Source organism: Varroa destructor, unplaced genomic scaffold (genome assembly GCF_002443255.2).
Source record: "Varroa destructor unplaced genomic scaffold, Vdes_3.0 BEIS01000001.1, whole genome shotgun sequence".
Taxonomy (NCBI): Eukaryota; Metazoa; Arthropoda; class Arachnida; order Mesostigmata; family Varroidae; genus Varroa; species Varroa destructor.
Genome location: NW_019211454.1, coordinates 21119059 through 21134854, shown reverse-complemented (window position 1 = coordinate 21134854; position 15796 = coordinate 21119059). Strand labels below are relative to the sequence as shown.

At 41.0% G+C, this 15796-nt stretch overlaps 2 protein-coding genes across 5 annotated transcripts in view; one reads left to right on the top strand and one right to left on the bottom strand.

The window, feature by feature from the left end:
* Window positions 1-1117: 1117 nt before the first annotated feature.
* Window positions 1118-11016, bottom strand: LOC111243572 (uncharacterized). Its single transcript, XM_086992922.1, has 3 exons — window positions 10712-11016; window positions 10384-10485; window positions 1118-3100 (listed from the first exon to the last, which is right to left on the bottom strand). The coding sequence occupies exons 1-3, from the start codon at window positions 10789-10791 to the stop codon at window positions 2914-2916; spliced, it is 369 nt and encodes a 122-aa protein (XP_086849048.1). The 5' UTR covers window positions 10792-11016; the 3' UTR covers window positions 1118-2913.
* The window catches only part of sdt (MAGUK p55 family member stardust), a 38247-nt gene continuing 25540 nt past the window's right edge, over window positions 3090-15796 (top strand). Inside the window, exons 1-2 of one of the 4 annotated variants that reach the window (XM_022789382.2) lie at window positions 3090-3378; window positions 6389-6556. In XM_022789382.2, coding sequence (XP_022645117.1) covers window positions 3312-3378; window positions 6389-6556 — 235 coding nt within the window. In that variant the 5' untranslated portion in view covers window positions 3090-3311. Of the gene's footprint in view, window positions 3379-6388; window positions 6557-12827; window positions 14235-15796 lie in introns of those variants that run through there. The other 3 variants (XM_086992828.1, XM_086992831.1, XM_086992835.1) reach the window with 3 other exon arrangements.

The following is a 15796-nucleotide window of genomic DNA, read 5'->3' as shown; positions in this document are numbered from 1 at the left end:
TAATACCACCTAAGCTTAACAACTTTCCAACAATACAAAATCAAAAGATCATATTTTTTTTTAGAACGTGAGAGCTACACAGAGAAAAAGCGTTGGAAAAGTAATTTGCCATAATCAAGTAACATAGTGAGCGGAATGGAAAAAAGCGAAGTGATATAAAAAAACAAAAAAGGAAATAGAATACCGTAAGAGCAACTGTTTCAGACACGATCACAAAAAGTAACGAAAGTTGGTCAAAATGGCGGTGACAACTCGAGGAAAGGGTAGCAGAAAAGAACGGTGTATCCGTAAAGTACATAGAGGTTGATATATATATGAAATGCTGTACTCACTTCTGGTCCACATTGAACTCAATCAAAGGGAAAATCCTGTGCATGTATCGCATCGATTCACACACTCAGACGTTTTCCGGGTGACATCGTCTCCGATATCTCGAGACCAATTTCTTTTCGTTTGCCATGTAATGCTGCTTTGAAACAGTTCAATTGGTAAATTGCTCCATTTTAAACAGAGAACGTTACTACACATTTTTTCCTCAGGGTCATTGATACTTTTTTTTACCAGATTCGATTTTTCAATTAATGGTGGGGCATATATGCTTCGAGCTTCCATGTTCTGTATTGCCATCAAGTTTCAGACGGGTAGCCATTAGATATGAAATGAAGTCCATTTTCGATCCCAGATCACTCATATTTTTAAATTTACTGGACAAATCCATTACCACTGCACCATGAGGTTGACTAATGATCAACCGTAATTATCTTAAACCATACTTATAACAATTGTGTTCGATAGGTCTTTCGACACTTAAAAATGTTATACATGTGTTCATAAGATATATGGAAATGGAGAACGTTTGAAAGTAGTCAATAGTGTTGGAAATTTCGATTTCCCTTGAAAATTGAAAAATGAAAAAAAAAAATATTTAGCAAAATGAATTATATTGTAATTGGCAAGCAAAATGCTAAACGTGAAAAATCCATCTTTTAAACTACTATTTACCAAAAAGCTACGGCAAATAAAAAAATTACGCAAATAAATGTTAAAACATAATTTGCATAGTCTCTAGGAACATTCTCTAACGTTTCTATTTTAATTAAATAATAATTACTGCAAATTAAATAGAAATTACTCGAACATAATTACTTTATTAACTGAAAAATAAATTCGGAGAAATAATTTATTATCACTTTAATACGAAATAATATTTGCCTCTAGTAGGTAGCATTTCGACATAAAACTCAATCGTTTACCAAACTGAAACAAAAAAAGCTCCGAACGATTGTGTCAAAAAGTAAACCAATGAGTAACGGTGAGCTTTGGGTAGTGTTACGCGTCGTCCCTCTCTATGTTATGGGCGTTGTCTAACGTTTTCGTCGTTAAATCGGCAAGATACGTGAGATACGCGCCTTTGTTGTAATCCATACAAATCCTGAAGGTTTATATAAGCGTCAGTAGTTCAGCGGTAGATATTGAATGTTCAGAACAACGCAAATTACTTTAGTTAATAATATCTACAAAAATATATGTGTTTATAAATATATCTAATAATATTATTATTGCATGATACAATATAGCGCTAGCAACGACTCGTGCGAAGTACGGCAGCAATTAAGAAAAAAATGTATGCACAGCTGATTTCCGTAAACATGTACCAATTTCCTGGATCAAATCTACCTGTTTTGTTTCATAGAAATACTTGAGATATTGTTTAGCCTTGAAGAAAGTTAAGCCTTCGCTGATCCGTAGAATCTGAGAACCCTGTAGCATGGGCTGCGATGCTCCAAAAAAAACGTACATAATCATTCCAAAAAGCCGGAAGAAAGGAAGCGTGCTGCCATAGTAACGGTAGCAGTTGTGGTGGTAGTCATAATAATAAGTAATTTTACCTTACCGTATGTGGGTTTAAAAATGTCAAACAGTAGAATCTGTCGTCTGAGTCGGCGATATACTGTCATAATCAAAACGAAGTAATGCTTTGAAAAATTGCCCGTGGCTGTATTTATAAAATGTTCCACCTTTACCTATAGCTGCCGAGAGCGATGAACAAGCGGTACCCACAAATTTGTGGTTGTATGAGCTGTTCCCTTGATATAATAAGAATGTGTAGTCACACGGGTTTTAGCATCGACGAACTAAGCAAGGATTGCAATAGTTTGACCACAACTCACAACGAGGCGATGAAAAGCTTTTTGTCCTCTATTGAAACGTCTTAAACTAGGGAACTCGCATTAATTTAATGAACGATTTTTATCGGTGTACGATCGCCTCACTCAAGCTCAGTCAACAACGCTTACATTTAAATATATCTACAAATCAATATGAGTACTTTTCAATTCAAAAACTCTGGCATTTTACAATCATATTCATGATTTGTATTTCGTAGTTTCAAATCAATATACATTCCGTTCTTAATTTTTAGTACAGAAAATAAATTTCGCATTTAATTGAGCGTTTTGGGTTTGGCTCTTCGAGTAATACTGAAAATTCTATCTACGTATTTATTATATCGCTTAGCTGTTCTGTCTAAAGTAAATCTGCAGTCTGTCGTCTTCCTCATTGCCGCTTGTTGCATTCGTGATGATAATGGTCGCGTGAAGAGCGCGCAATAACAAAGAAACAACTAGGAATCACAGGGCTAACCGGCCGGCAGCTAGCCAGCGCAGAGCCGAAAGACAGTGGAGAAGACATTGCCAATTCGTTAAGCTCGAGGCGTCGGCACGAAACTTCTTTTCAAAGCAGTCGTCACGCTGCACACCAGTGATGGGCCTCGCTCCTGGTCTTACCGACTGGACAAGCAGTTACCGCTAGTGGAACAGCTGCTGGCTAACTTCCAGTTAGTTCTTAAAATGTGCCACCCATTAACTGCTGCTGTCGGTGTTGCTCCCAATCCTGCGCATTATCGTTGCTTTTTCACTCTGTCTTATACTGACTTTTGCCTCGACTATCCGTACTCCTGGGTGGTACGGCGCCAGTCTCGGGTTGGTTGGCTGCAGTATCCTGCCAGCAGCTGTGGCTCCGCCTGGTGGCTGTTCGAAGCGCTGGTTGGAGCACGACTCCTGTCGCTCCTCTCGGCTTTTCCTGGCAAGATGGCCGCGACCTGTTAGGTGGATTGGGGACAAGTTTATTGAACTGGTTAGCCGTGGTTCGCGCCACCGCTAGTAGTGAGTGTGTGCCACGGCTACTAATGCTAATTGGTGCTTGAGTGGAAAACCAACTTGTGAATGTCGTGCATGGAGCTTCAGTCAGTTGCCGTTGTCGCTTCGCGTTCGAAGGCAACGGGCTGAGCGGCTGAGCGGAGGAAGAAAGAAATGGTGGACCTGGGAGGTTACGTGATCATTCTCGTCGAGACCAAGGACCACAAGATCAGGCTCTATGGTTAGTAGTAGTGCTCAAAACCTAACTCAGCAAAAGATCGTCGGCGCACCACTGATATAGTACGAAGGCCGACTGACATCTTACCTTGCTGCTGTTGCTGCTCTCTGTATCATCCGAAACTTATCAATGGGAACTATCGTTTCTGACCGCCTGTCAGCCGACTATCAAAGCCACCCGTCAGCGCGCTATGTTCTTGTAATATTTTGCAGTGTTGTTTGAGGTTACGGAAAGAAAAGCCGTGACTCCCTCGTGTTTGCTTAATAGATAAACTTGGCTTACGTACAGAGAGTAGGACCGTGTCAAGCCGACAGACAATCAAACTATTTGTTTGATGACCGTCGCGTGGTCGAGATAATAAGAGATGATGATGTCTTTATCTCTCAGATTACATTATTCCGTTCTCGTTAATTTTTTACCGAAAGAGTCATCGGAAGGTTCCACTGATGATGTGCGAACAGATTTAATGTCTCCGCGGAAAGCCTTACATCGTTCCGGATCCCGGAATAGATTCGGTGACTCCTTGTGCCCTGGTTGGCTGGCTGGCTGGCTGGCCGATCACAGAAAGGCCCCTTCCAGCTACTTCGCCAGAAAGCGGGCGCAAGAACCCGATTTAGAGTAAGCAGGGAACAAATTCGTCGTCACCTGACGGTGAAACGAATATTTATAAGCACACTAGTAATACAACGAGAGTTACGCTATTCCCTACAACGAGGTAACAGCGAAAGTGCCACTTCAGCACTAACTACCCTAATTATAACACTGTGCCTGTCTTGACTCGCTATTCCATTCTATCGATTAAGCAGGCAGATACCTCACATTAAGGTTGTATATGTACGCCTAAGCTTCCAGCATTTGAGCGAATAGATTTATTGTTAAGAAGGCAGTTAGTATGTTACGGCTAAGTTGTTGAGGTCGTGGATAAGCCGCCGTTAGGCCAGGGTAAATTTTCCTAATGTGATAATCGAGAAATGTAAAGTATTAGTGCTTTGAATCCCAGGCCAGATTTGTTTCTCTTTCTATCTCTTTTCTGACTAATAACATGGTTAAATCAGATTTTCATGCCTTGATAGTCCCGTAACAGACGACGATGCTTCAGTCTATTTGCATGGTCTACTCAAACAGTTGCCCCGACGTCTTTATTTCAAAGCCACAATTTTCTCAGTATGTAAAGTAATTGGGCGCCGTGAGAGGGGGCATGTATAGCCCGCTTTGACTTTTCCCGTTGCTGCTTATTTACTTTAGAAACCCGATTTGCCTTTAGCTGGGGAAGGAGGAACAGTGAATGAGCAAATGTGCAAAGTCAATATAATTATTACTGCTAATTTTTGGCAAGCATTAAGCCAATAAACTTTTTTGCTGAATAACCTTAGGACGATTACGCCGTAGGTTGTCGCTTCCTCTGATCTTCAGACGCGCTTTTTGCTTTTCTTACGAAGTGAAGCTTTCGTATATTGACCGCTTGCCTTTTATCTAAACTATGAATAAAAAATCAGGCTGAATGAATAATGAGTTCACAATATTAATCCAGTTAATTAACAAATGTTACTTCCAATGGCTTCTGGCTCAGATACGCATTTCCCCTGAAACGGAGCGTTTTACAATATGCAAGTAAATATTATCCGATACTAAAAGAGTTCTTAAGAAATAGTTGGACGCTTCACCCACTAAGACTGCGTACTGGACACTGCGTTTAGATGGACGTAAAAAAAAAAGTAAAATTCCCATAATTGATAAAGCTCTACAGACTCACAGCCCATAAACGGGCTCTGATATAATAATTTTCTAACGCTTTTATGGGCAAACATCCTGGTATTCCTAAAAAACAAGCATCCGGCAACCCACGCCCCTTGTGATTCATCACGATTCAAACATCTTAGCACCCGACGCAGCGAAGCTTGGTTTAGAATTTATTATGTTTACTATCAGTGCATATACGCAATGTACACAGTATACTTTGCTTGGACGATCACCCGAAATGCTTACGTAATCTAATTATACATACGACGGTTCGCACTGATGTTTATATGAGATTGAAAATATATATTTTAGAGCAAGGTGGTCGAAAAATTATCGAATGCAAAAACGCAGTACTACGATCAACGTACAGCGCGTGCGCGTGATAGTCCCACTCTTACATAATAAGCTGATTAACCAAGCATCTGGGGACACCCAATGGACCACCACATATTACAGATTTTGGGTATGATAGACCACGCAAATTATGCGTCGATCGTCTCAGTTGTTTTACTTGGGTAAGCAAAAACGTGCTTATTTATCTAGAGAACAATAAATGTGAGGATAGAAAACGTTCCGCTAAGTCACTGACGGCTATAGTTACAGATGATTGTGCTGACATTGATTGACGGGGTAAAATTTTCAACAAAATGTGCATAAACGTATTTAAATGAGGACACATGATGGTAAAAATGCAGCAATTGTTCACGTTTCAGCAAAATGGAAAATGGAATTTTTTTTCAAAACCTTTGAGGCACAGTTTCAGTCTAGTTTTGCAAAGAGGTTTGAACGCAATTATAGAAAGTACTTATTAATTAGTATGGATAAATAAGTTTCTCTGTTAAAAAAGGGGGAAAAACAAAGTTATCTTCTGTTGTTTATTGTTATTTGTTAAAGCGTAGGTAGAAGCATACGAGTGCTCTCTGATCAGTATAAAGGATTTCTCACGAGGAGCGTGTGAAGGAAGAAACAACACCGTAAAAATATTGATTCTCCGTTCCTCGAAATACACTATGCGCGTCTTCGTGAACTAGGAACACCTATATATTATAAGAGAGCACGATTTCTTTCTGTTTTCTTTCTATAGATGCGAATTTAGCCTGACCTCAGCACACAAGCAACACCATTGCTCGCACGGACGTAAAGCACTGAGGCACAGGGAGATTGCTTTATTATAAAGATATAAGATCGAATTCGAATATTAGCGTTGAAATGAATGAAGTGTTTATGTAACGGCATTCAAAAACTGATAAGCGGCCTTCGGTTTTATTTGCAGGCTCGCCAGCGGACCGATCGGATCTGGAAGTTGGAGATGAGATCCTAGAAGTAAATGGTCGAAATCTCGAGAATCTTAGTCGTAAAGAGGTCATATCGCATATACATCAATGCATACGTTCGAGGACAATATGTCTGAGAGTCAAAAGAAAAACTGGTGCCAAACTGGGTAAGTCTCAACGATCAATACTCTTATCATATATATATAATACACTATAACAGAATAAACACAATAGTAGTTTAGCAGGACTTAGCGTTGGTCAGTGTTTTACCAGTACATAGCTTAGTCAAATAGTTCACAAAAAAACACGATGTGACGGTTCCCACTTGAAAGCTATGTCAGTGCGTATTAAGGACTGTCGTCATGTGTGTAGCAGCTGAAGGTGCACAAATATCAATAGAACCGCTTCTCTGTAAGCTCACCTACTAAGAGGAATATGGTTTAGGACGACCGATTTTTCTGTCTACTGAACAGATGCTGAGGTCTGTTCTTAGGATTGTATTGACTCATGAAGGCCCTGGCCGGCTCTTTGTATTTTAAACCGTTTGAAGTCTGTCTATGCCCACAACATGTATTTAAGATTAGGAGACAAATGCGCGGCCCACTAAGCGATCACGGAGACGCGTGTCTTAGATCTACAAATCCGCCGCGCGAGGAGCCAATTTTCGTCCTGGTGTGCATAGTGAGATGTAGTTGCGATTCGCCGGTTTGCGAAAAGATATAGACCTTAGGTAGACCATTATGCATCGTTAAACACCTCACCAGAGATCTCACCTAAGCTGATGCACTATATGGTAATGGTCCGCCAGTGGTGAAGATCGCTTGTGCAGTTTTCGATATGGAGAGGCAGGATAACGTTAAACCGCTTCGGGTCAACTCATGTAATTTTATTTCTACAACTGTTAACTTTCCGCTTAGCTATGCAAATTTTCATATTGAATACAATAAGTTAGTTGATATTTTTACCTTACGTTGTAGTTTGTACAGAACAATTGTTCGCTACCTGTAATCGCAGTTACTTAATGACCTGTGGACAAGACCAGCCAAGTAATTGCGGATCTTATATAGCCGACGGCTATGAACCTCGCTTTCGAATCGCTAAAAGGGTCCTGGTTTAGTTGAACTGGAACTGGAAATGGACAAATATTTTTGACAGTAAACGGTATATAATGATAGAGGTATCTTTTGTTTTCAATATGGCTAGTTTTTTTTTGCAATGTACGACCTGACAGTTAGTGCCGTAGCTTCTGACGACATCAATTATGATCGTTTGTATGCATGTACTTGTGCGACCAGCAAAATTCTTTGAGTGGAAGCCGATAAAAGTTTGTCAGCATTAGGATTGTTCGAATTTCGAGTGTGCAGCTTCAGCGCGTAAAGGGCGACATGTGCAACGGCGCTCGCTTGCTTGTTGCATTCAATGTAGGACAGGAATCATTTTAAGGCTCAGGTCTCAAGGCGGCGGGGGATTTGATTTTTCTATTTTCCAGAAAATTGTCAATGCTTCTTAGTATTTTTTATTTCATTTTAACGATTTATGAAGGCTCTTGTATACAATTTGAACGGTTAAAGGTTGTCGTTCAGCCGTGATAAGTGCATTTATTTTAACAGGGTAATTTTTCATAGCTAAAAAGACGGTATACACGCTATATGCCCTGTGTCTAAGTTAATAAAGGAACATAATTGTAAGAGGATTGTACAGCTGCTTCACCGTCCGACAAAAAATGAATATTTCATGCACAGAACTGTGTAACATATTACGTTTAATCGTACATAGGCATATCAGCGGCAACCGCTTGTATGTTTGCCTGCAAGAGCCTGCAAGGAAACTTTTGGGATTAGGCCTTTTGTCTACCTGCATCCAGTGACTTTTGATATATCCAGTAGCTTAAAATATACTAGCCCATATTTGCACAGTAACACAGAACAGTCTTTTACTCGCCTATTTGCCATACACTTACATCGACATCCTAAGTAACGGCATGTATTCACTGTTTCTACTATTAGTAAGGCAAGATTATTGCTACAGATGCTAGACACTAGAAGCTGATAAAAACACGGTCGTGTTTTTTATCAGCTGGACTGAAGTTTAAACAACTTCTAATCATTCTAAAATTCTACACCGTTCAAGCCGATGCGTACCACAACAAAATATTCAAGTTAATAATACAGCTTTTAGTTTTTGTGTCTTAACTTTTCATTTATACTCAGTCGTCAAGTGAGGGGCATTTGTCCAAGCTCGTTATCTTTCGTCGTCGAAAGCCATACAGATTTCCCCTAGTAGATTTGAACCTTTAATTCAGGGACTGCGCATAACCTTAAGCCGATTCATAGATGCTTTAATTAACCAAGTAAGTAAATTATGCTCATTATTAGAAGTTTTATATTGTTGTAGTGCATATATGCGCAAATATATGTGCAGCAATATTATGACGGGTTCTGTTTATTTAAACATGTTGTTACAGACGTATATCTTAGTAAACGCAATGATCTGTATTATGTTTGGAAAATCTTATCTATGCATATTGCTTGCAAGCCATTAGGTTACAGGTTAGGTGACAGCCTCCCATACGCAAATGATTTTTACAGTAGTTTCCCCTTTGGCGCTCTACTGTCGAAGTTCAACAATATGATTGGTAGTGGTTACGGCCGATCGTCCCGATCCCTATTGCCCATCTAATAGGTAGTCGTCGATGCGGCAACGACCAGATCCTGCTCGAGCAAAATGTCATTCAGAGCTATGTTGTTCCCCGCGTCAACAGTCGCGCTGTCATTCTTTTAATGGCCTTATCATTTATGCTGATTTGGTCTTAGGATAGAGCAACCATATCAATATTAATGACCAGTACGTTCTCTGACGACAATGGGCTCGACAGAAGGCTGATAGAGCAAGCTTTCTGCCCCTCTTATCGTCTCCTTGTTTTCCCTCACCTCGCTTCTTGTGACAGAAAAGGTGTCAACACCGCACCAAGCCAATAGATAATATGATGTAACATAACATGGGTTGGAAGTAAACCGAATACCAGTGAGTACTATTTCTGCATATGCATAGAACGTACCCCCATTATCACAAAGGGAAACAGGCGAACAGAAAAATCGGAAACCGCAATTAGAAGCGTTCTGCTTTATACCAAAAATACAGAAGAAGAATGGGCAAACGCACACGGACTACCATGTCATTATTCTGTTACATCGGCTGTTTCGTAGAACTCTGCATGGGTATCTCGAGTACCGACATATCCCCACACATAATCATCTTTCTGTTGGTTGCATGAATTGTTCTGTTGTCGCCCTAATCTAAGTTTCTCCCCGTTTCAAAGACCTCAGTTAAAGTGAAAATTCTGTCGGTAAAGAGCGGGTCTCCCTAACTGCTGTGTCCTTCTCTGCTAATGCTGTACATTCCCTTTTGCCCGATTCAAGATAGCACTATCAGTACAACAATAGCGGACAACAGAGAAAAAGAGATAACGTACTTGGTTACACGTAATGGGTTTAAGTTTGAAACTGGGTTCAGACTTTTGCTGGGAGTCAGCAATCTAAAGCGGTGCTTAACGGCGGTACTGGGGCTGCAGCTTGCGCGTCGTTCGTTGGTAATTATCTGATTACCATTTGGTAAATGTTACTGCCTGCATTTGATCGGCACAACGGATACGGAAACGGACGTATTTCAATTATCGTCGGAGCCCGCCCGCGGACATCAGTGTACGTCAGTTCGCTAATGTTTCACACACGTACATATATAAAAACGAGACCCTAAGATGGATCTGACTTGTCACATTTTAGCGATTGCTTATGAAGTGTGGCGTCACCCTCGGAAAGAGCCAAAGCTGACATTTTGAGGATCGGTATTACTCATAATCTTAACACCGTTAACACTAATCAATAACATTAGTGATAACACAGTAGCGCACAACATTTAGTTTTTTCGTTCCTTTTTTCATAAGAGGTAGAATTCTGAAATATTGGTAAATGGGGGTACATTGTAAAGCCCGAACCTGAGACAGTAATGGTTCGTTGATATGCAGTATAAATAGCCCGCTTTTACGCCATCTCCTAGGATCAGATAATCCGCTATCATTAAATCATCCAGTAAACACCTGAAATCAGAACGCCGAAGTGCATTTGAATGCTCCCATATATATATATATATATATATGCATGTATGTAACATTTAGCACAGATCTTTGCTTTTGGTGGGTAAGTGACGGCAATATGGACGAGTTTAATCGATCGAAAGAAGTCGAGAACAATGGCGTTCAGTCAGTTTGACCAGGAAAATGGGGCGAAGGTCTCTAGCTGGTCATATTCTGGACAGGGACTAACCTGGATCTGGTATCTAGATTTCCTCGTTGCACTTTGAAATCAATAGACTGATGCTGAAATCGGCAGGCAAGCGAAGTCATGAACAAAGGTTGTCCACAATCGCTGCCTACGATGGCAGCGTCTTCGAACACGGTGTTTACAAGTGTGATCTTTATTTCAAAACAAACGAGGGCCTGCCGAAACCTTCACTCGACGCGTTATATCAGGAACGTCACAGGAAAAGCAGGACACAACGTACGCTGCAGTGCGTAACTTATGCACATTGGGTCATCAAAGCTATGTCGCTACAATGGCGTTACTACAGGCTTACTTTCTGTGCTGCCACGATCAGCCGAGTCGGTCATCGGAGGTTTGATAGGAAGTAGATGATTAAAAAAAAATCATTTTTCTTAAAAGAAGGTGGAAAGTAGCAATTGTAAGACTTTTCGAAATACAGTACACACAGGTAGAGCAGCTGGTTGTGACATTTGCACGCAGTTTTTTTCGGCAAGTCAACAATGCAGCTGCACGGGAAAGCTAAATTCAGAGCTAATGTTGAACAAAATAGTCTTCAAAATATTCAGCAATTTGAGACAACGAAAATTTCAATAAACTCACAAGGAAATGGGCAAACGAAGTGTTGCACCACCAGGTGAGAACTTGAAAGGCGAGGTAGCGATTATGAGGCCATCATGACCTTCGTGGTAGTCCAAAAAGTCACCCTAGCCAGAATTTGTTATCATGGGGATCATCCGTATCATAGTTAATCATAACTCCAACGGCTTAGTATAATTATTTGACTCTTTTTACATAGTTTGATACGAGTCAACTGGACGTGAAAAAGAGAGAAAAAAAAAAAAAAACAATCCATTACGAACCTGTCTAGCCACGCGCGTGCTATTTTGGTGTCGCTTGTTGTGAACCACTAAGCTTTTCAGCCAGTACGGATTGATTCACCTTGTTATACTTTTGTTGTGCGGGCTTGACTTTTTCGGCCTAACCTAGGAATTGGCCAAATAAAAAATAAGTGGAGTAGGCGATTGAGGCTTCTTTCGGAAACATTGATGAAAAAAGCTCCTCTAGGAAACTGACAATACAGCGTGCGTATTTGAGACGAACATGTTATACCGTATTTGTATTGCTTTAGAATTATTCAAAATTACATTGATCGACGTATCAAGCCAGCGACCGTTTAAGCTTCACTGGAGCCTAATCACATACTTAATAGTGACTCTATAAAGTGAAATCTTTGTACAAAATAACTGTACAAGCGGCAGACTCTCAAACTCACTACAAACGAGCTATGCAGAAGGAAGTAGGCTCCCTGCTACCTGACCCCTGTTATTTGTGATGGATCTCTACATGTTTGTATATAGGGACGGACGGATTATACGATTATTATAAACAACTATTATATAAAAAATGATACTTAGCATTTGTCCTTTATCATTTATGTTGCTGATTAATTTTCTTCTGACCAGGCTGCCGCCTTTGACATAAGCATTCATACCTATCTCCGAATCTAAGGAACACCGGATGTATGTCTGAATATGTAATGAACTTCTGCTGGAAAAGAAATTCAGCTAAGTCAAATCTAATGTAACAGTAAAATGGCAGCCAATTTATGTTGCTTTCGTGTGGCTGACCAGATGCAAAGCGAAAAAGCATGCCCGTGTACGGCGTCTACTTGAACGCAATGTTCATGGGAATAGCGTCAGGTAAGGGCTCGATAGGCAGATGCTAGCTCGGTTACTTGATATAGGTCATGTGACCGCGCTGCGCCACCTGGTGTCTCTATTCACGCTTCGGTGCGGCGTCACCCTGTCGAATAGAGGACAGCGACGACGACGTCGCCGCCGCCGTCGTTGCTTCTACAATATACAACTATCGTAACTTATACCGCGTTGCGACTGTTCCCGTCGTCTCCAATAGAGACAATAATCAAGAAGACTGTACTTAACAGCGGCCGCCACCGCCTTGAGCCAACAATGACTTAGGTAAATAGGTGCGTAGGCATCGTCAGTATGATACTATAGAGCATGAAGAGAATTAATCACTAGGGCAGAAACAAGTAAGGATTAGGAACGGTAACAGACCTAAAGTAATCCTGCATAATTGTCCCTAGTAGTAGTGCCTATTCTATTCGACCACCGATTACATCGTCATCATTATCAATCGGCAACAGCGTCACCACGGAACGCGCGCCGACTGTCGTGAGCGGTGGGAGAGGGTAGTGACGAGCAGGCAGTCACGAAGGCGCTCATAGGGGCCGTCTGTGAGTAGGCTGACTGACTGACTGTAGGAGCAGCAGCTGGCTGGCTGGCCGTCCTTTGTTTTATTGTAGAGGGAAAGAGAAAGCAAGGAGTCGGAGTCAGATTGGGCAGCTGGCAACCAGACGATGGCTGGCTAGCCTTTTTGACGCTACTGGCGTTGTAGAAGGCCATCAGCTACTTCGACAGCGCTGGAAAGCTAGGCAGGCAATTTAACATCCAGCAACATGGTCATACAGATTTAAAGCAAGGTAGGTAAATGAAGTCAGGGACATCCTGCTCTCCGCTATACAAGTTCCGCCACAAGTTCTGACTGGCCAGATGGGATATAAGCATCAACATTTCGACTGTTCGTACTGTGAATGACGTCGGCCCGAAACGGCGCCAAAAACAGCAACAGCAGATGCTCGACGGTGGTAATAGAGTTATTGCCGCCGGTTTCGCCCGACCGTTGCAAAACCGCTGAAGAAAGATCTGAACACTAGTTAACGAACAGACGGATGGAGAGACCGACTGATAGGGGGCAACGCAGTCGATTATCATGGCGCGACCGACTACCTCAGTCGACTTCTGCTGCTTTGTGTACTTTCCGCTCAATTCGACCGCCAGTGAATGATATATCCTTTTGCTTTTTCCCTACACCAACGACAACTGCGGCCATTATTTTTAGATTATTTCGTTGTTATCTGGAGAAAGTAAGACGTTTTTTTAGTGTGTGACCGTGTGCGGGCTCAGGCTAGAAGCGTTCTCGTCTCGTAGAAGTCCAGTTGGGACCTTTACCTTACTGTGTCTACGTGTGTCTACAGTAAATATTTCCTGCCTTTGTATGAACCTATGCGCTTTACGCAACGTCTAGCGTGTTCGCAAATATGGATGTGGAGAGTTACGTGTCCCGCGGTAGCCGAATTTATGTTTCTGCAGGATGTAAATGGCTCTATTTTGGGACGATTGTTTTGACCGAAATTATGCCTACTAAATGCGAGCTTTAGAGTTCGACCGACGGATAGAGAGCTAGATCTAATGGAGTGACAGTAAGATACCTATCATAGCTCCAGCAAAAAACTACATGAGCCCGTCGGTACGTGGTGCTGCTAGAGTTTGAAAAAACAGTCCGTTTTGTAGGTGAGAGCACGACAGTCGTAATCAAATTGAAGGAGAAGATATATCAATCAGTGATATGTTTATACCATACAAGCAGATCGAAACGTTTGCTGTCAAGCTACGGATGATCAATCCATCGGGTTCGCCTACCTGCTTATTGCATGATAATGAATGTATGTATGCACTAATAACAATTACGTGCAATCTACAACAAAATGAGCTTTAGGCGCGAGCTTTCCCAGTCTGATACACTGACAAAGACCTTTACGCTACTAGCTACATTGTCCCAGTCCTAGGTACTTATAGCGTTCAAGCATACGTTCCGGTGAACTAACAAAGGTTGACATAATTACGTCGATGTTCCATATGTGTTAACAGCTACATACTCAGATGCTTTACTACAGTACCTAAAGTGTCTCCCCTTATGATACCACTATGAAATGACTCATCCATATACCCATGATCAATAGTTCTGTATGATTCAATGTGACAGAAAAGATAGCAAAGCATTGCAATTGTGGCTAAGTGGCCTTTACGCTTGCTCGACCTCACTCACTCACTTGAAAAGTTCGAACGTTTGTTCACTCGCGTGTGCCTTCAGTTTGGGGTTTCAATCATACGCAGTCAAGAGATGCAACATCTCTACATCAAATTCGTTTTGAAAATGTAAAATCATCGTCAGTTACACTGGAACCGCATGAGCTAGAACACAGAAAATATTTTACCAAGTCACCTTATAGTACATAATCAATGTGTCATGCTGTATTTACCATTGATTCGTCTCTATGATATGTTAACGTAAAACGGTACACGCAACAAGCTCTGACAACATATTTAGCCTGTCTGCGGAAACTCAATCAATACGATCTTAAAATAGCTATGGGCAACATTTGCGCGAAAGACGCGATTCCGAAGAAGTCATTTCAAACGAAATGTAGGTGACACCTCAGAAGAAAATCTGCCATAGAAAAAAATACCTGCCATAATGATGTCAGGTTTGCTATATCCGTTCCGTATGCGTCATGGAGCACAGAAGACCAACTCCGTTTGTCTTATTTATACAGTAATGATAAACATATGGACACTTTAAATGCTGTTTCTATTATATTTCCATATATATATATAGTATCTAGAGCTACAGCAATTTGCGTATCTAACGAACCTTAAAAAAAGACTCGTCGTTACCGTTTGATCATTCGTTAGCTATTCTGATTCCTGTACCAGTTATTACAACAATATAGTATCTATGTATTGAAACTAGTTTGATATTAACATAAATCACTGAGCTCCTGAAGGTGTCATTGGGGTTGTTGGTATACGTAATAGTAAAATTGACCTCTATATTTGTGCCATATACGGAAGAACATGTGCATAGGCCTACGTTCGCGTATGATCGAGCAGTTATTATAGCGGCATTATCTCTATTCTTCTATAGAATTTATAAGCGTTTCAGTGTGCAGCATCGATGTCTGTAGCAGTAGTACTATAATAGGACCTGACGTTTGATAAAATAACTTACGGTCCTCAGGTCCACTAAAGAAGCAAAAACGTTTATTTGCCGACCAAAGCCGAATAATTACAAACAATGAAACAGATTAACGCAATATCGATCCTTTTTGTCAAAAACATCGACTATATTGTTCGAAATTTCGTCTAGAATGTTTATTCTGGTTGGTCTGTAGAAATCGCACAGACGAGGTTCATTCAGTCAACTAAAAGCTGACCGTAGCTAGAA